This window comes from Megascapheus bottae, chromosome 5, assembly GCF_031878675.1.
Source record: "Megascapheus bottae isolate mThoBot1 chromosome 5, mThoBot2.hap1, whole genome shotgun sequence".
Classification (NCBI taxonomy): domain Eukaryota; kingdom Metazoa; phylum Chordata; class Mammalia; order Rodentia; family Geomyidae; genus Megascapheus; species Megascapheus bottae.
In genome coordinates, this window is record NC_143513.1 from 59,291,491 (window position 1) to 59,312,518 (window position 21,028).

At 37.2% G+C, this 21,028-nt stretch overlaps 1 protein-coding gene across 3 annotated transcripts in view; it reads left to right on the forward strand.

Moving 5' to 3' along the window:
* Tes (testin LIM domain protein) overlaps positions 1 to 21,028 on the forward strand; it is a 39,231-nt gene that overhangs the window by 14,778 nt on the left and 3,425 nt on the right. For all 3 annotated transcript variants that reach the window (XM_090333181.1, XM_090333182.1, XM_090333183.1), the window contains exons 2-4: positions 8,388 to 8,470; positions 18,318 to 18,570; positions 19,414 to 19,749. In XM_090333181.1, the coding sequence (XP_090189307.1) occupies positions 8,388 to 8,470; positions 18,318 to 18,570; positions 19,414 to 19,749 (672 nt within the window). The remainder of the gene's footprint in view (positions 1 to 8,387; positions 8,471 to 18,317; positions 18,571 to 19,413; positions 19,750 to 21,028) is intronic.

The window sequence follows — 21,028 nt, forward strand, 5'->3', positions numbered from 1 at the left end:
GCATACAGTGTTTATGTGTATAGTGAGAAAGACAATGAGATTTAGAGGGTAAAAACATCTTACACCCTGACATTCATAAGACAGTTTCTTGGCCCTTACTGAGTAAGCAACTAACATATTGAAGAGAAGGGAAAGTATTTATAACAGAGGAGCAGAATATATATATATATATATATATTCATTAGTATGCTTATATGAGTGTAGAGATATTTAAATAAGATACAGAAAAAAATAAGGCAAAAGAGATGTTATTATCCTCTTGAACCTTTTCTTCCCTTATGTCTAGTGCCTCCTCACAAATCATTTGTTCTTTGGGTTCAAACAGAGAATGTAGTATTCTGGCTATAAAGATCCAGTGATTTCACTACTCTTACGATAGTCTTGTGTGTTCTCTCTTCTTGAGTACAGGCTAGATCTGATCTGTTGCTGCCTAAGAATGAAATCTGGCAGAAATTCAGTGTAATTTCCATGATGAAGGGTTCCAGCTTCATCTTGATGCAAACTCTGTCTTTGAAATCACTCAATCTGGAGAAAGCTCTCTGCCAAGTTGTCTTCTGTCACATGTACCCCACCCCCACTCTCTATCTTTTGTGGTAGAAGTCTTAGTAAAAATTAGGAAATACTCAATGATATGAAGAAATTGAAACAATTTATCATCTCATGTCTGAGATTAATAATTATATACTGGTTGAATTTGGTTTCTGAAAGAGCAGTGCTGGTTTTATCCAGGATACCCATCTATGTGAGCAAGATTTCATGGGCTTAATATGATAATACCCACGTGCACATATACACACTCATACCACATGTGTGTGTGTGTGTTTGGCTATTACAGGCAAGTAGGTAAATATCCATACTTGTAGTCGAGAGAAAGAAAATGTATATATTTTATATAATCTGCCTTAGAAAACTTCATTCCAAAGTGATTAACGAAGTCTTAGTAGCACTTACTTACTTAGTAACCATATATGATTCTTTGCTCCAGAGAGAAATTTGATGATGAAAACAGTATGAATCAGATGATCTCACCCTGAATACTGCATAATATCTTCCAGATCCAAATCAACCCAAACCATGTTTGAAATACCAGATGTTTTATACTCTCCCCCATTTTCCTTTAAAGTATGTGACATGCAATACTCTCTTCTGGGTCAAGAGGGTCACTTGAAATGTTGCCAACCTATCTGATTGCTTAAAATGATGAATATGGAGAAACTTATTCCATTCCCATTTATATTCTAAAAATGAGCAGGGGAAAGGAGGTATGGCTGTTTGTGCATACAAATTGTGGAAATGTAAGTTCTACAGTACATAATAGGTGCATTTAAAAAAGATCCAAATTTCAACAAAATAACACAGGAAAGGGCTACTTGAAAGGGATAGGGTGGGGTCAAAGGTAAAGAGGTAGACGAAAGCAGAGAAGGGGGGAATACAGTCAAGGAATCAGTGGATATCTTAAGAGGATATTAAAAGGGGTGACATTAATCAAGGTGCATTCATATATTATTATGTATCCATAAACTGCTTTGTTAATGGAAGCTCCTTTGTACATCTACTTAAAGATGGAAAACATAGATTCATTACTGTATTTTAGGACAACTATTATAGAGACATTTTATTATATTTTTTAGAGGATCCTGGTAAGTATTCTAAAGCCTGACCATGTTTCTCTGAATATAGTTTACCCAGAGGACCTATTTCTAGGGGTCACTGAAGAAGAAAAATCAATCTGTCATATCTTTGTATTGATGGTGGCCAGAATGTGTTACTAAAATTATATGAAATATAATTTTGGGACTGTGTGCTTATGAAAACCATGTGTCGTTAAGCAATAAGTATATATACTGTAGGGAATACTATTCACGTTGCTGAGTTGTGTCATTCACAGCTGGTCATTTCATTTCCTATGTGTACTTGACAGACTACTCCAAACCAAGTTCCAAGCTCTACATAATTCTGACATATGAGTATCACATATATTAACTTTCTCAAATACTTTTCTATGTAGAGACTTATGCTTGACCAAGTCCAGTAAGAACTAATCTAAGTTACATGGTAGACTAATTGAATCATAATATTAGAATTCAATTTTTTTCTTGGAGGCAATTTAATTCAATTCCTTTATTAACTAGAGAAGGCCTAGGTGAGGAAGAAATGACATCCAAAATTTATTGGACTTGACTGGCACTGGTACTTTTCTTGATTCTTCTTTGCTAACCTTTTTTTTTTTTAACATACAAACACACATATCTTGGCATTTATTAGCCAAGGATGTAGATTTCTCTTTCTAAACAGTTTGCCTTTACTTACAAGATACTTTCTTCTTCAGTTTTCCCCACACCCTGGATGCATCATGGATATTATTAAATGACACATTGCTTATTTTTTCTTTTTTCATATATTTTTATTATAATTATTAGAAGTGTTACATTATATTCACCAGATAGAAGGTGCATTATTTCACAAACATTAATACCCTTTCTCATGTCTTGGTCCCCATTTCCCTCCCCCTGCCCCTGCCCCTCGTCTTGTTTTCTCCCCTTCCCTATCCAATTTCAAATAACCAAATAAGCATAGATATATCAGATAACAAGGTAAAATACTGTAACAATATGAGATAACCAAGGGACAGCAAAAGAGATGAGAGATAACATAGCACATTAAGGACAATCACTCATTACATGGCTTTTGTTTCTATATCCTAGAAGTTCTTTCATTTGGTGTCATACTACATGGCCTTATGTATCTAGGTTTTGCTCTGTTGCAATTCTCTGCTAGAAGAGTCCAAGGTTTCTACTGATTATGGCAAATGAGGGGAACCATTGAGCCTATGTTCCTTTGAGTCTGGCTTACTTCACTTAATATGATTTTTTCTAAGTCTTTTCATTTCCTTACAAATGGGGCAATGTCATGCTTTCTGACAGCAGCATAGAATTCCATTGTGTATAAATACCACATCTTGTTGATTCACTCATCAACTGAGGGGCATCTGGGTTGGTGCCATATCTTTGCTGTGGTAAATAGTGCTGCAATGAACATCATTGTACTAGTGGATTTAGTATGTCCTTGTTTCTGGATGAGTGGTTAAATGCCAAGTAGTGGAATTGCTGGGTCATAGGGGAGCTCTATGTTTAGTCTTTTGAGGAACTGTCATACTGCTTTCCATAATGGTTGAACTAGTTTGCACTCCCACCAACAGTGTAGTAGTGATCCCTCCTGGCCACATCCCCTCCAGCATCTGTTGTTATTAGATTTCTTGATCCTGGCCATTCTAACTGGAGTGAGGAAGAATCTTAGAGTTGTTTTGATTTGCATTTCTATTATGACCAGAGATGTTGAGCATTTCTTCATGTGTCTATAGGCCATTCTTATTTCTTCTTCAGACAAGACTCTCATTTTTTAATGGGATGGTTGTTTCTTTGGAGATTAGGTTTGGAGTGATTCAATTTTTTGAGTTGTTGATATATTTTAGATATGAGGCCTTTGTCCGTTGTATGGTCAGTGAAGATCTCCCACTCTGTAGGCTTTCTATTTAATTTGCTAGCTATGTCGTTTGCCATACAGAAGCTCTGCAGTTCAATGCAGTCCCACTTATCCAGACTTTCTTTGATTTGTTGTGTTTCTTGGTCCTTATTAAGGAAGTTTTGACCTGTGCCAAGGAGACCCATGCCTTCTTGTAAAGTTTTCAGTGTATATTCTTTTACCTCCAGGTCTTTGTTCCAATTGGACTTAATCCTGGTGCAGGGTGACAAAGAAGGATTCAACTTCTGCTGGTGCTTAACCAGTTCTGCCAGCACCACTTGTTGAAGAGGCTGTTTTTCTTCTATTCTATTTTTTTGGCTCCCTTATCAAAGATTAGGTGGACATAGGTCTGTGGGTTAATATCTGGGTCTTCAGTTCTATTCCATTGGTCTTCAGGCCTGTTCTTGTGCCAGTACCAAGCTGTTTTGGTCACTATAGTTCTGTAATAGAGTCCAAAATTTGTTATTGAAATTCCTCTTGTGCTGTTCTTTCTGCTAAGGATTGTTTTTGCTATACAGCATCTTTTATTATTCCATATGAAATTTTGGATTGCCTCTTCTATTTCTTTAAAGAATGACATTGGGATATTGATGGGTATTGAGCTGAATTTATAGACAGCCCTTGGCAAGATTGCCATTTTCACAATGTTAATTCTTCCAATCCAGGAGCATGGGAAGTTTTTCCATTTCCCCAGTTCTGCTTTAATTTCCTTTTTCAGGGTTTTAAAGTTTTCATAAAAAATGTCCTTTACATTCTTAGTTAAGCTAATTCCTAGGTACTTTATTTTCTTTGAGGCTATTGCAAAAGGAGTTGTTTTCCTGATTGTTGCCTCATTCCTCTCATTGTTGGCATATAGGAAAGCAGTTGATTTTTGAGGGTTAATTTTATACCCTGCTACCTTGCCGAAGTTTTGAATCAGCTCAAGCAGCTTGGAAGTGGAGTCTATAGGGTTCTTTAAATACAGAATCATGTCATCTGCAAAGATGGAAAGTTTCACTTCCTCTTTCCCTATTTGGATCCCCTTTATGCTTGCTTCTTGCCTTAATACGCTGGCTAGGAATTTTAATACTATATTAAAGAGGAGTAGAGAGAGTGGGCATCCTTGTATCGTTCCTGATTTTAGAGGAAATGGTTTTAGCTTTCCACCATTAAGTATAGTGCTAGCTGTGTGTTTGTCATACACAGCCTTTATTATACTGAGGAATGTTCCATGGATTCCTAGTTTCTCCAGAGTTTTTAGCATAAAGGGGTGTTGACACATTCCTTATTCTTACTTCTCACCAAGTATTTTCAAACACAGACACTAAACAGAAACTAACATATAACAATAATAATAATGATAGCCATGGCTCTTGAGAAAAGGAAGAGGATCTGAACCAAAAGGTGTTGTCTGTGCTGAGGGTAGAAAGGAAGAGGCTTACCCGGGATTAAGGAATCTGACCATAATGTAAGGGAAATGAGATATTGATGAGCCCCAAGAACTTACAATGTTCTGAACTAAAAAGAGTTGGGGTACCTAGGGCCACTTAGCAACCTACCCCCAAGGGGATGAGAATCCATTTTAGAAGATGCTAGCTTTGAATCTTAAACTCACATGGGTAGAATTAGATGTATTTTCCTTTATCTGAAGTTTGTTTTGTGATGGGAGAGTAGAAGGTGCCTAGAGGAATGTCCCAATTCCAGTGAGTACCAGGCAAACAAAATTGGCCTCATAGCAATGTCTGCATCTAGGCAGTGTCTTAATATGTATGGGTTTTTACAACTAAATTCTGGATTGTAATGCAGACTGGCAGGGAAATGGGGGAATTGTAGAGTGTGACTATATGTCCTTTCTGTTCAGTTTTTTTTTTTTATCTTAATAGAAGTTGAAAAAAGATTTAGACCTTAGAAGTTTGCACACAGTAATATGGTCTAAGAGAGACCTTTGGCTAAGTATTAGTGAGCTTAAAATTATTTCTCATTTTGAAAGCCCCCTAGAAAAAAATTTCATTGTTAGGAGAAAGCTCATTCGTATTGATTTAGTTGCTGACAATGATCTTGAAAATGGGTGTCTTTATTTGTCTTTGTTTTTAATTAGACCCAGTCCTCCTTGGGTTATAGCAAATTATTTTACTGCAGTGACCTCTTTCCACCCTACTGAATTTATTTGTTGCCGGTGACATTTTCCAAGCCCCTCCCTACAGTCTGAGCATGTGGGAAAATGGAGGAGCTACACTTTGTCCAGGTCACAAATGGTACTGGAAAGAACTTATTTGGTAGCTGAATTCACTTTGCTTATTTTTTACAAAAGCAAAAATGTTTATTTTCAAATGATTGGACAGGGGACTTAGGATTCAACACATATTTAGTGTCAAGTTGCCCCTCAACCAGTCATCTTTTATTGTTCTCCCCCCCCAACTACTCCTTTCTTCCACCAATCACATCAAGTTTTCCATTTCTGTTTCTATAAATATACATTATTATGATTGAAATTGTCCCTTGCTTCTTTGTCCATTCATCCCCTAGCCTCCCATTTAAAACACATTTCTGTTTCCTTATAAGAAAAGAAAAAGGGCAGAAACGTGAACTCAACAGGAAAGCCTGGGAAGGGCAACCAGATCTCCTTCAGCCTGGCTGATGGAAAATGGAGTGCCCCTGTTCCCCCCAACCCCCCCTCTACCTTACAATTAGGGTCTCTGTAGATACTAGCCAGAAAAGATGAAGTTAGGTGGCGCAGGTGGAGCAGGGTGAGATGGAGGTGGCATAGGAGAGCAGTGTTATTTTGCCTGAGGAGTTTTAGGGTCTCAACAGCATCTGTTCACCAGCAGTGCCAGCCTCAGATGTGGCCTTAGTCTCAGGCTATCTTCCAAGACCACAGGGTGGGTTTGTTCAGAGGGAAGGGAGGGGAGATGATTCAGCGGGGTTGGCAGTGAAGATGATTCTAAGGTACATGTCAGAGGGAAAGATGAGTTTAAGTTTAGGTGAGTTCAGTTTATTTTACATCATTCCTGATGTTAATTTTATTAAACTCTTAATTGTTTGAAGGGTTTCCATCATAGAGTATCGCTCCTGCATCTACAATACTTTAGTCAGCTTGATGAGTATGCACATGTATGTACACACACACACACACACACAAACACACACACACACACGTGAGTACTTTAATGTAAAAACTGCTGACAAATTGAGGTTCTTGTTAGACTAACTGAACTTTCAAGTATTCAACTAGTGTTTAGAAATAGGAAATCATCACAACACTTTTGGTGATATTTATACTTCTTACAATATTTTGAGAATGGTCGGTCATTTTCATCAGGAAGAGAAAAGAATGGCTGCATGGGAGCATTTTCAGGACCGCTCTTCCAAGGAACAACTTGTAATGTAGTTTTGGTTGCATAGTGATTAAGCTTCATAAAATTTAAAAAAGGGGGGACATTGGAGAAAAGTATACAATTTGACATTTGAAATGTGAAATGGTCTTGTCACTGGTGATTTGCTCAGATGCTTAAGTAGTTGGATCCAGGAGATCACATTCTTCCCATGCATTGCACCCCTTCTGCTTATCAGGCTACTTATCCACAACTTACCAGGAATCCTGGGTATTAATATTGTAAAGGAAAAAACAATCATTTACTATCTCATAAAGACATAATATAGATGGTCTCCCAACTCTGGTAAGGACTTTAATCTCAGGCATTAGACTTCAGGCCTTAAAGTCAAAGACCTGCACACGAATCTGTTTTCTAACCCTTATTTTGATCTTATGCAAGTTCTGAGGTACCTCTAAAGTGGATCATTTATATTTGCCTACTTGAGAAGCATTTTATGAGATTTTGAAGGTTTAAACAATAAGCAACAATCTATTTTTGGCATTCAGCCACTTTTGTAGTGACTATTCTTATATTTTTATAATATAAACATAGTGTGTTCACATAGAATAAAATTGCATTTCACATAATATAAAATAATAATCTTCACACATTAGTTCTTTATTGAAAATTATGTCATCTGGATCCAGACTTGCTTTCTAAGCTTTGCACTCTGATCTTAATATATCAAGGATAGGTATGGACCATGATATAAATTCATGACTTTCTGTGACATATGATATTTATAGTCTTCCATATAGTTGTATTTTAATATTTTCCTATGATCAAAAGCAATGAGAATATGAAGTATGTTATCTATGTATTTGGAACTGCCATTTATATACCCGGTGTCATCATTGGCTAAACTCAAAAGATCTGTTTGAAAGCCAAGCATGTGCTAGTAGGAGAGCACTCTGGTTTCCTTCCCTTCCATATCTGTAAGCTCCTCACTTCCAGCATTACTTTATCCACTGCATCCAAGTTGTCATTGCAGGGGATCAAATGATGTTATTACTACCAGCCAGAGTCAGTGGCAATATTTCTATACTAAAAGGCTTCAGAAACATTTCCTTCCTCACAGACAAGTGGTCTGAGAAGATCTGTTTGGTAACTTGTTTTGTGAGGATATCAATAAAAATTCTTATTGTAAAAAAAAAGAAAGCCAGGCATGGTGGCTCACACCTATAATCTTATCTACTGGGCTGAGATATGAGGATCGTGGTTCAAAGCCAGCCCTGGCATGAAAAGTCTGTGAGACTCTTACCTCCAATTAATCACCAGAAAATCAGAAGTGGTGTTGTGGCTCAAGTGGTAGTGCACTTAGCCTTGAGCTGAAATGCTCAGGGATAATGCCCAGGCCCAGAGTTAAAGCCCCATGACTGATAAAAAAAAAGGTGTGTTCAAAAGTTATATCAACAAGAGTGTTAAGTGAAATTGAAAGTGTAATTTATTGCATTTTTTAGATTTTTTTTCTCATACATAATTAATAGGTCCTCATTGTTTTCCCTTTAACAGATGGGTTTAGGCCATGAACAAGGATTTGGAGCCCCCTGTCTAAAGTGCAAAGAATGTGAAGGATTTGAACTACACTTCTGGAGGTAATATCTTCAAAACTACAGCATTGGCACTTTTCACTTTTATTTATTTATTTTTTTTGCCAGTCTCGGAGCTTGAATTCAGGACCTGGGCATTGTCCTTGGACTTTCTCAAAGCTAGCATTCTACCAGTTGAGCCACAGCATGGCTTTTTATTTTTTTATTTTTTCTGTGTACGTGGTCCCAAGCAATCAAAGCCAGGGCTTCGCGCTCTCAGCCACCTTTCATTCTTTAACAGTAATTCTTCAGATAATGTTGACCTTTTTTTGTGTTCTCAGGCATTGTTGCCAAGTTGCAGGTCTGTTATTTTATGAAAAATTAATAAAGAGTAAAGCTGTTGTATATTCTGGTCATTAATCTGGGTTTTTGTTTGTTTGTTTTGCTAGTATGAGGATTTGAACTCAGGGCCTCACATATACTGGCTTTCTTGCTTAGCTGGTTATGTTCCAAGTAAGTCTTAACTCTAGCCTAGTTTTATTACTGTGTATTTTTGGAGACTGGAATCTTGGGGACTTTTATGCCTTCGAGGGCTCTAAAGTTGTGATCCTCAACCTCATTAGTAGCTAGAATTACAGGTGTTAGCCACCAGAAGCCAGCTCATGAATACGTGTGTGTGTGTGTGTGTGTGTGTGTGTGTGTGTGTGTGTGTGTGTGGTCACTTGTAGACCTGGGTGCTATTCCTGATATTTTTCACTCCCTCTACCACTTTTAGCCACAGTGCCACTTCTTATTTTTTGTAGTTAATTATAGAGACGAGTCTCATGGACTTTGCTGACCAGACTGGCTTCCAACTGTGATCCTCATATCTCAGCTTCCTTAGTATCTAGGGCTACAGGTATGAGCCACTAGTACTAGATCCTGGTTAGTTTTGACTAAGTGAATTTGGCAAACAAACAAACAAACAAACAAACCAAAACACTGTTTAGAGATGTTTCACTTATTTGCTGCTTTTTAGTTTACCTATGAGTCTAAAATATTGACTATTTTTAAGCCAGGCATGGTAGCTCATGCCTGTAATCCTAGCTACACAGGAGGCTGAGATCTGAGGATCATGTTCAAAGTCAGCCCAGGCATTTAAAGACCCCCCCCCCCCCATACTCTTATCTCCAGTTAACCACTAGAAAACCGGAAGTGGTGCTTGGCTCAAGGGCTAGGGCTGTAGCCTTGAGCTTAGGGACAACACCGAGGCCCAGAGTTCAAGTCCCATAACCAACAACAAAAATAAATAAATAAATAAATATTTTTTATTCCTTTATTTGTAAGCAAATAAGTTTGTGGTAATTGCCTGGATTGTTTATTAATTTAATCTTGATTGTTAACAACTCACCTCTTTATTTGGTACTGAATAATAAGTATAAATACTACATTTACATATTGTTATTAAGAAAAAATAATTTATTGCCAGTGACTTGGTTTGAATAAAGTACATGCAACTGCAAACTAGCTATTATATACTTAGATTAAAATGTAAATTTTTGGTAGATCTTATTTTAAGTATTTTTTTAGTACTGGGCTTTGAACTTAGGACTTTGCACTTGCCTGGCCTGCTTGCTCCAGCCTCCAGCTTGGCCTTTTGGTGGTTATTTGGTAGATGGAGTCTCTCAGACTGTTCTGCACTTTAAGCAGTAATCCTCTGGATTCTTTGCAGTCTTCCTGCGTAGCTAAGATTAAAGACCTGAGCCAAAAATGCCTGGCTTTGTTTTAATATTTTGCAACTGATTTTGTATATCATTCTTATGAAGAATACATGTGTTCTAATTAGTGCCTATCAAGATCATTATGGTAATTCAAGTGTCTGCTCTAAGTTAGAATCAGCGTATTCCTGTTAGAAGAAAAAAACTGATTCAGTAAATAATAGGGGATTAGCAACTTCATTATAATAGTGAGCCTTATTTGACAACTACTTTTGTATTACAGATTTCCATAGGAAACTTTAGAATAAACAATCTAATCAACAATTATCATTGTGTAGGTTAAAGAAGGATGTAAGAATCATTGAGTTTATTAGTCTTAAGAGCCAATTTATTTAATAAATCTTAAGGAACAGTGGTTTGTTTTTAAAACAGTGATAATGACAGAAACTTAAGTCTTCCAAGAAATGATGATACAGTATTTTTAGAGAGCTTAGAATTTTCCAGGGTGTTTTTTTCTTTTCTTTCTCTTTTTTACTCCCCCTCCTCGCCAAATCTAGGCTTAAGTAAATCTTCTTGTGCTGCCTCGCAGAGCACAGAGCAGTTAAATCATATACCTTTTGGGGTCTAAAAACAAAGTCGTTTTCATGGATTACAATATAATTAACCTTCAGGTTTGTGCTACCACAATCAACAGATTTTCAGGTCTCTTTGTATTAAGTTGTAGTGTTTGCATGTAACCTACTAATTTTCTTCCAATACCCAATACTATGTAAATAGTTAATTGTATCATTAAAGAAAGGACAGTAATTTTAAAGGTCTGTAAATGTTCAGCATATAGATACGTTTCAAAAAATATTTTCCATCTGCTGAATTGAATTCATGGATGCAGAACCAAAAGGTATTGTGGTATTCCATTTCTTATTGTACCCAGTACTTTCTCTTACATGTAGCAAATTGAAGGAGACTATAGCACCCTCTGCTGGGTATAGTTTTTACTTTGGAAAGTTAATATCTTTTTAGTTCAACCATGCAATTGCCAAATACTGCCGAGATTTTTTTCTTTATTTTTTATTGTTGGGGTAATGTATAGAGGAGTTACAGTTACATGCGCCAGATAGAAGGGTACATTAAGATTTAAAAAATCTATTCCTAAGGAATAATTGCCTATTTTGTTTGGTCTATGTTATCTTTGTATTTCATATTAGTGTGATCTAGGTTAAAAATTATCAGGTAAAAGCAAATTTCTGTGACATGAAACCACTTTTTTATCTTTGTTTCATTACATAAGTTTGTATAATAAACTGGGCATAGCCTTTTGAGTTTGAGTCATAAAACACTAGGGTGCTAGCCTTAAACTTACCTGACATTGATATAATCTATCCAGATGGTTTTCCTTCATTCTGTTATCTGCTTAGCTTGAGTCCAGACATACTTCTTCTTTTGTATTCTTGATCATTTCCTGACTTTTTACTGTAACTGGAAGTGCAGAGGCAGACGCCTTTGACCTCCAGATCCAGCCATGTCTTTGAGGTAAAATATTCTAGATTATTAGTCCTGAGTATAACAAAGATTGCACCTGTAGTCTAGGGTCACAGGTCCTGCTTCCACTTAGCCTCCTCCTTCATCTTTGTGGATCCTTGACTTTGAGTATTCTTTGAGCTTCTCAGACACAGTTAGAAAACTTGAGTGTAACTGTCTTCCGTCTCTTTACCAGTGGGCCTTCTGTATAATGGTAGAAGTTATGTCAAAAATTGTGGAACTAAGTGCTATTATATTCTCCCTATAGCTTGAACCCACTGGATTTCATCTTTTGGGAAAGGCCTTTGGCTTTGATGGCAGGCAGACCTCAATATTTGGCCACTGCTTTTCCAGCCTCCCTCACTTAGTTCTGGGCATTGTGATCCATGCTCTTCCCTGAAATTTTCTGAATTTCTTAATTTGTGTTCTTGCTTGGGAAGACTTTCCTCCCACATCCAGGCAACAAAAAGCCTTGGTCCAGCACTGCCTCTGAGAAGAAAGTATCTCTTGTTCCCAAATTACTTTGCCGAAGACACTTTAATGAAATGTCATAGACTTAATAGCTTAAGCATAACTTATTTTTTAAGGACTAGAAAGTTTAAAAATAAGGGTCTTCTTTCTGCCTGTAAACTCCTTCCTTCCTTTCTTCTCCCAATTTTTTTTTTTTTTGCCAGTCCTGGGCTTGAGCTCAGGGCCTGAGCACTGTCCTTGGACTTTCTCAAAGCTAGAGCTCTACCACTTGAGCCTCAGCACCACTTCTGGCTTTTTTCTATGTATGTGGTACCAAGGAATCGAATCCGGGTCTTCATGCATGCTAGGCAAGCACTTTAACCACTAGGCCAAACTCCCAGCCATCTTCTCCTAATTTTTTTCCGTGTGTGTGTGTGTGTGTGTGTGTGTGTGTGTGTGTGTGTGTGTGTGTGAGAGAGAGAGAGAGAGAGAGAGAGAGAGAGAGAGAGAGAGAGAGACAGAGAGAGAGACAGAGAGAGACAGAGAGAGAGAGAGAGAGAGAGAGAGAGAGAGAGAGAGAGAGAGAGAGAGAGAGAGAGACAGAGAGACAGAGAGAGACAGAGAGAGACAGAGAGAGAGAGAGAGAGGAGTGTGGCTTGAATTCAGGGTCTTACACTAATGCTTAGCTTTATCAGTCAAGGCTGACACTCCACCACCACTTGAACCACACAGCAACTTCTGTCTGTCTTTTCTTTTCTTTTCTTTTTTCTTCTTTTCTGGTGAGTTGGAAATAAATGTCTAAGATCCAGGCCTCCTGAGTAGCTAGGATTACTGACATGTGCCAATGGACACACCATTTTCTATATCATGAATCTTCATGTGATTTTCTTCCTGTGTGTGGGGGGAGGGAAGAGGAGGAACAAAGAGAGGGAGAGAGTAAGAATTCTTTTATCCTTTTCTTACTTGGCCATAAATTCTATCTACCCTGTTCTTTAATACCTCATTGACCTTCATACCTTCTTAAAAAAAAAAAGCCTTAACTCCAATATTGTCACATTGGAGATTAAGGATGTGATATGTGTCTAGTCAATAACATCTTTTTCCCCCACTTCCAAACATCTCCAGTTTGGAGATCATTTTCCCCTTTAGCCTGCTGACTGCACGTAGAAGTCAGAAAATCACTATTCAGAACTCATGCTTTGTCATTGCTTCACTCTCCAGCTTTGCCTCCTGTTGCCCCTCTGCTGAGCACAGACTGCCCAAAACAGTGGGCAGCCTCCAGGAGCCTCATCCTGTCCATGGAAGGGTGCAGAATGGCTAAAGAAGGGTGAATAGAAGAAATCAATTTAGAGTACATAACAAAAGCTGAAAAAAAAGCTTTAAAAATGAATTCTTAAGCCTAGGAAAATTTCAAGTAAAAAATTACAACTTTGCAACTCAGTCAAACTTTTATTTTATAGATCAGAGGATTAAAATTCGAAAACATCAAAATCACTTGCTTTTGCTTTTAGGCCATTAATAGAAATACAACTTACCAACAATTCTTTTGTACCAAGTATTGGTAAGCACTTGAAATAGTTGTTATTACATAACAAACCACATTTAGCAGAATAAAACAACACCTATCAATTAATTCAACATCCCTTTATTCTTTCAGTTAAAAGCCTGGGTGACTAGGAAGAGAAGGGTGTTGAGCTTAGAAGCACGGGAAAAGAGTCTGCTTCCAAGTTCTTTCCTGCAGTTGATAGAATTTGATTCTTTGTGGTTGGAGAACTAAGATCCCTGTTTCCTCTGTGGCTCCCTAAAGGTAGCTGAATGTTGCTCTTAGACTCAAGAAGCCAGTCATTTCTTGACATACAGGCCCGTCCATCTACCCTCAATGCCAACTTTGCTTTATGTTTGTGATTAGAATCTTTTCTGTTCCTCTGATTCCTCTGAAGTCCTCTTCTTCTTTTAGCCATAGAAAATATATTGCTTTTGAAGGACTTGGCTAGATTAGTCACACCTAGATAATCTTCCATTTACCATATATAGTATCAAATAAATGGAAGTGGTGCCAGGGCAAAGGTTTTAAGTGCCTATCTTAGAATTCTTCTGACTTTAGGCACCTGACTGTACCTAATTTTCCTAATACCTTTTATACTTGAGAATCTTGAGTGAAGAGAATCTTAGTAAAATAAAATAACTTACCAAAGTATTGGTTTATATATGGCAAAGCTGATTTTGAAATTGAATCTACATGACATTAAAAACACACATTTTCATCTTTATAGCACAAGGACTCTGAACTGCCACAGGCTGTCTTTATAGAAATATACTTTCACACATCCTGGTGAACAATGAGGTCCTTTAAATGTGAGTCCTCCCATTCTTCAGTATGCCAGTGATTACAAGAATATAGGAAGAATGCTTGACAAATCCTGATGAGTATGGTGGGAGGAAGAACACCCTGTTATCTATTCCTCTATATTTAGACATAACTATTTCTGAAATAAGCCGGGTGCGGTGGCTCAGGCCTGTAATCCTAGCTACTCAGGAGGCTGAGATCTGAGGATCATGGTTCAAAGCCAGCCTAGGCACAGAAGGACCTGAGACTCTTATCTCCAATTAACCTCTAGAAAAGGGAAGCGGGGCTTGGCTCAAGGGTAGGGCAGTAGCCTTGAGCTGAAGAGTTCAGGAACAGCGCTCAGGCCAAGTTCAAACCACATGACTCCCCCCCCACACACACACAAAATATTTCTGAAATATCTGAAGCAAACCCAAGATTTCAAGTAGTTCATAGTCAATAATATCCTATTAAATTTAGCAATATATATTATGTTTACTTAAACACACAGACACATATACACACACATATATCATTGCAGCCATAGAAGTAACAGAATTATTGTTTTGCATTACCTGGGAAAAATCTTTCTAATAAAAGTTACATTTTAGAAAAAAATATCAAGTTATTACTTGATTAATTAATGAGAACTGGCAGAAAAACGACAATTTCCCACCATGAATGGCTTAGTACATGTGTTGAATGCTAAAACAGAGGCCCATGTTCGAGTCCATATAAATATATCCCTGTTACAAAGGGCAGCTTCCAGCCCTTTTAAATTACAGTTGTAACCCTGTTTTGGCCTTGCCTTAAAATCACTGTGAGTACTGGCAGTATATCAAAACACTCTCGTTTCTGCTACTTGTGGAAATATAACAATTTTTATGAATAGTGATACCAAAAAATTCTCTTTTGGCAGATGGATAGTTTTTTGGGACTCTAATTCTATTTTTTTTTTTTTTATGGTTTTCTCACTCCTTCACACTTAAGAATTCTCAAATTGTTACATCAAGTTTTCAGTATACCATTTTGGTTTGTCCTGGATATTAACGTTTGGCATATGTATGTATATTAGTTACTAAACATTTTTGTATAAATAACTTTTTAGTACAAATAAATAACTTTTTAGTACTTTAGTAACTTTTTTAGTCCCCCCCTCACACACACCACAATTCTTCCCAGGGTACCTCTGTACCTTTTAACTGAATTCTGAATCTCCTCCTCTGCTTCCTTCCCCCCACTCCCATATATCCTAAAGCCATGCGAGAAATACTTTAACACAGTTTTAAACATTAAGCAGTAAATGCACAGATTTTCGTGGTGGCTAGCTCTGGGTGCCTGGGCCTGATATTATGCTGCATCGTGATTTGAATCTGGCTCTTCTCATCTGGAAATGAGACTGCAGTGTAAGGTTGCGGAAAGGATGTGGTCACTTCCAGCTGCTGCTGGGGTGACAGCTTCAGCCTGTCATTTCTGAGTCACATTCTTACTAAGCATTCTTTAACCATAACTTGTGTCTGGTAGTGAGAATACAAGGGAGGGAATATACTTGCAGTTCATACTTAAAATTAGCAATGAATCAATCATAAGATATCTCTACTCAATAAGCTGATAATGAGCTGTTTTTTTGTTATTTCATCAAGGTTGCTGGTATAGATTTTTAACCTGATTTTACTTTGTCAAATACAGGTACATCAGGTACATAATAGGCTACTCTCCAAATGTGAATCTGCCAGAAAGTGGCCAAGAGAAATCAACAATTATAGAGATGGCTAATGGAATCATTCATATTTAGTACGTTCACAGGAAATATGATATGTTAGACCATGCTCTAGCTTGCTGTAGTTCATGCTTTAGAATCCAGTGGTCTTTGTTTTCTTTACTTTGTCTTTCAACATTCATTTTTCAACTTCTAAAACTTAACTCCTTGGTTTACAGTGTACTGGTATAGAAGTGTTTTCAAAGTTCAGACTTTTTATGTCCTTCATCCTAAGGCAATCATACTACTCATTATTAGGATGTGTGCTACAGATCACAGTCATATAAGGATCTAAAGCAATATGAAGTTTATAAATTTCTATCCAACCTATTCTTACCACCCATGAAGATGTAATTTTCATTTTGAACCAAAAGCACTGTGGAAGTTTTGTAAATAATTCCATTCTTCTTGGTAACTGAAGAACAAAAATAAAGATCACACTGTGTGGTAGAATAATATACTCCTTTCCACTAGATGGGAGTATGAGATAATCAGAGGGAAGAAAGGATCTTTTATAGCTGTAATAAAATATGCAAATTCTCCATATATTTTTTTTTTACCAAATAAAGATTCCTAGCCAATATGTGCAAAAGGACAAGGGCTTCTGTTACCTCTTCATCCTTCTTTCTCTTTTCCTTCCTCTCTCTACACCCCAAAAATGTCTAATATTTTGAATTTATATGGTGAGAAAAATTTTAAGAAAACTCAGGGGGAGAAAAACATGGGAAGGGGTATCAATGTTCAAGAAGTAATGTACTCACTACCTGACAAATGAAACTGTATTCCCTCTGTACATCATCCTGACAATAAAATAAAAATAAAACTTAGGATACAAAAATATGTAATTATTGGATAATTTGTTATTTGGCAAAGAGATTCATTTAAGGTTTTATTGTTTGTTTTGTTTCAAGCAAAGGGAAACCTTTTTATCTTAGTTCTGGAAGACTTATTTTTTTCTTCAGAAAAAATTCCTCAGAATTGCTGCTTAAAGTATTTTTGATTGGAAATTATTCTCCCTTTAAGCTTGAGCTACTTTTCTTTATGCTCTCTTGGCTTTCATGGTTCCTGGTTGACATCACGGTGGTTCTGTTTACCACAGGATGGAAGCTGACACTTTCCTCTTGGATCTTTCAGTATCTTTTCTTTAGTCTTCACATGTTGATTATTATACGGTTGTTTTTGTTCATGTCTGGAGTTCAAAATGCCTTTTGCATATGAGAGTCATTAAATAGGTATCTTTGGTTTTTTGTTTTGTTTTTCACCAGTCCTGGACCTTGAACTCAGAGCCTGAGCACTGTCCTTGGGCTTTCTCAAGGCCAGAGCTCTACCACTTGAACCATACCACTCCAGCTTCTGTCTATGTATGTGGTATCAAAGAATTGAACCCTGATCTTTGTGCATGCTAGGCAAACACTCTACCACTAGGCCAAACTCCCAGCCTAAGTAGGTATCTTAGACCTTTAGTTTGTATTTAGCAACTAAATGAATTCCTAGGCTTAGTTATTTGATATCATGTTTCGGAGTTCTTTCTTATATGCTGCAATAGTAGATATTCATCTTTCAACCTATCCTCCTTGTCGGATGGTTTTTCCTCTTGATACTGTCTTCTAATAGTACTAGACAAATTAGTTTTATCTGGTTGATCTTGTCTCTTTCTTTTCTTTTTCTTTTTCTTTTGTTGGTCTTGGGACTTGAACTCTGGGCCTGGGCTCTGTCCCTGAGCTCTTCAGCTCAAGACTACCCCTCTACCCCTTGAGCCACAGTGCCTTTCGTTTTCTGGTGATTAATTGGAGATAAGAGTTTCACCGACTTTTTAGTGCTGGTCTGGCTTTGAACTGCAATCCTCAGGCCTCAACCTTCTGGGTAGCTAGGATTACAGGTGTGAGCCACTGTGCCCAGCAATTTTATTTTTCTTTTCTAACATTTCTGTTTAGTTTTTTCCCCATAATTTCCATTTCCTTGATGGAAATGGGCCCTAATTAATTTTCTCATTTGTTTAATCCTTTTTGAGATTATGTTTATCAGAATAATTTTTGAGGATATATATATTCTCAATAGAGAATATATTTTGTGAATGTTTTCTGAACAATAGATTCATGCTCATGCTTTATTAATATTGGTTCACCATCCATAATTACTCCCTCATTATTTCCTAAATTGTAGAAAAGTATGTCGTAACTGCAAATGTGGCCAAGAAGAGCATGATGTCCTTTTGAGCAATGAGGAGGATCAAAAAGTGGGGAAACTTTTTGAAGACACGAAGTATACCACCTTGATTGCAAAGCTGAAGTCTGATGGAGTTCCCATGTACAAGCGCAATGTTATGATACTGACCAATCCCGTTCCTGCCAAGAAGAATGTCTCCATCAATACCGTTACCTATGAATGGGCTCCTCCTGTCCAGAATCAGGCACTGGTAAATAATACTGGAAGAAGATTTTGTTTATTGAGATTCCTGGGAGTATGTATTTGGGGTACTTTCTTAAGTGACCTGGTCAACCTCACATATCCTACATCAATTATTTTTCTGAAGCTGCCATTACCTTAATTTCTACAACTACCAGTCTTTGGAAACTAAGATTAAATAGCTCACAGAGTTTTATTTGACTACCTAGATCTGGTTTAACATTTTTAATGATTACATGAAAATCAGATATGTTGTGCCCATCTAGTAATTCTTCTGGTTCACACTTGAGAAAATTTCTGTCCATGTGGTATGATATATCTAAAGAGTGGAATTCCTGCCATTGTTTAAAACAACAAAAAACATTCAGCTTTGTATTTCTTTTCCTATGGAAGGCCCACACCAAAAAAAAAGAAAGGCAGTTTAGTATCAAGCCCTCTCCACTGTTATGACATCTAGATAAAGATACACATGTTTTTTAGGAAGGTTAATTTGATCCTTAAAGTGAATCTTGTGATATTTTTAATATGATTAAATGTTATTGATCCATAGATCATCCTAACAGTGCCTGCAATCTTGCATTTATTAATTTAACCAAGTAGTAATCCAGTGGTTTTTACAAACTGAAGTGAATTAATGTTATAGAGAAAAAGATGTTAATCCATTAAATCTATTTAGAGTATCATTTTAATGTGTTAACATCTCAGGGTATTTTTATGGGATGAGGATAAATTCTTGCTAATGGATAAAACCTGCTTCTCTCTTAAATGACTTGTTCCTGATGTTTGTTATGAATTTTGCACTGTCCAATAGCGAGTGTTTCTCTCAGTTAACCTGGGTCTCCCTGTGGTTCAGGCTAGACAGTACATGCAGATGCTGCCGAAAGACAAGCAACCAGTGGCAGGCTCTGAGGGGGCACAGTATCGGAAGAAGCAGCTGGCAAAGCAGCTCCCTGCTCATGACCAGGATCCTGCCAAGTGCCATGAATTGTCTCCCAGTGAGGTGAAGGAGATGGAGCAGTTTGTGAAGAAATATAAGAATGAGGCTCTGGGAGTAGGAGATGTCACACTCCCCTGTGAGATGAACACCGAAGGTCCTGACAAAGTGCATATCTCTGGTGGGGACAGAAGCACCCCAGCAGCAATGGGAACCCCGGAGAAGAAGTCTTCGGAAAACAAAAAATCCCAATATGTAAGTGGAGTGGTCACACTGTTGATCTAGTTTGTGGATTTTACAGATTCTTTCCCTTCCATCCACCTTTTCTGTGGTGCTGTTCCCCTGTTTCTAAGAGTAATAGATGTGACCAGGTGCGGTGACTCACGCTTGTAATCCTAGCTGCTCAGGAGGCTGAGATCTGAGGATCGCTGTTCAAACCAGCCCAGGCACTAAAGTCAGTGAGACTCTTATCTCCAATTAACCACTAGAAAACCAGAAGTGGGGTTGTGGCTCAAGGAGTAAGATGGTAGCCTTGAGCTAAAGAGCTCAGGGACAGTGTTCAGGCCCAGGGTTCAAGCCCCATGATGGACATAATAATAATAATAATAATAATAATAATAATAATAATAATAGTAAGTAATAGATATAGAAAAGTCATTGAAAAAAATAATATAGATTTTTCTTGGAACATCTGTAAAAAACTAACTTGTCTGAATAATTGTGAACAATTCCATACACAATAGTCAGCATTAGCATCCTGTAGAAGAAAATATTCTGGTTTACTATCAGTTTCTAAAGATAATTTTGGTGTTTACTTATTCCTTCCCATAAATTACAGTAATATACGCTTAGATTAATTCAGCCTGGCTTGTGAGACTATGCCTAAATTTCAGACTTAAATCTATGTGGCTAAATTTCCAAAATAATTTTTATTTCATTCATTCATTCATTAATTCATTCATTCGTGTGTGTGTGTTCAATGGTACTGAGGATTGGACTTCTTGTGATTGCTAGACAAGGGCTCTCCCACTACAGCCTTGATCACAATCTTTTGTTTTTAACTTGTTTTCTAGACAGGATCTTACACTAACTTTAGCCCTGGCTATCCTCCAGACAAAATTCTCCTGTCTCTGCCTTCTCAAAATCCTCATGTGTATCTAATGAAGTGTTTTACTAATGATTTGAAATTAGAAGACAATTGTGACACAAGTGGAGAAGCCATAAAATCTGTACTTACTGTGCTTTGCTTTTCATAGATCTATTTAGCACATAAAACTAATGAGGTTTAATTCTAAAGAGAATTTTCTAATATGCTCTAAGATAATCATTCTTGTAAGAACTTAGGTAAAATTCAGTTGAAAATTACTATCAGCCTTTCCTATAAGTGAATTCGATTCAGGAAACTGCTTTATTACAGTTAAGGTGGAAGAAGTAAACTGAACAGCCTAGAGACAGACAAGAGATTACATTGAATACAAGTATCAATACTTATTATCTGGATGCTAAAAAATGATCGTTTCAATAGAAATGACTT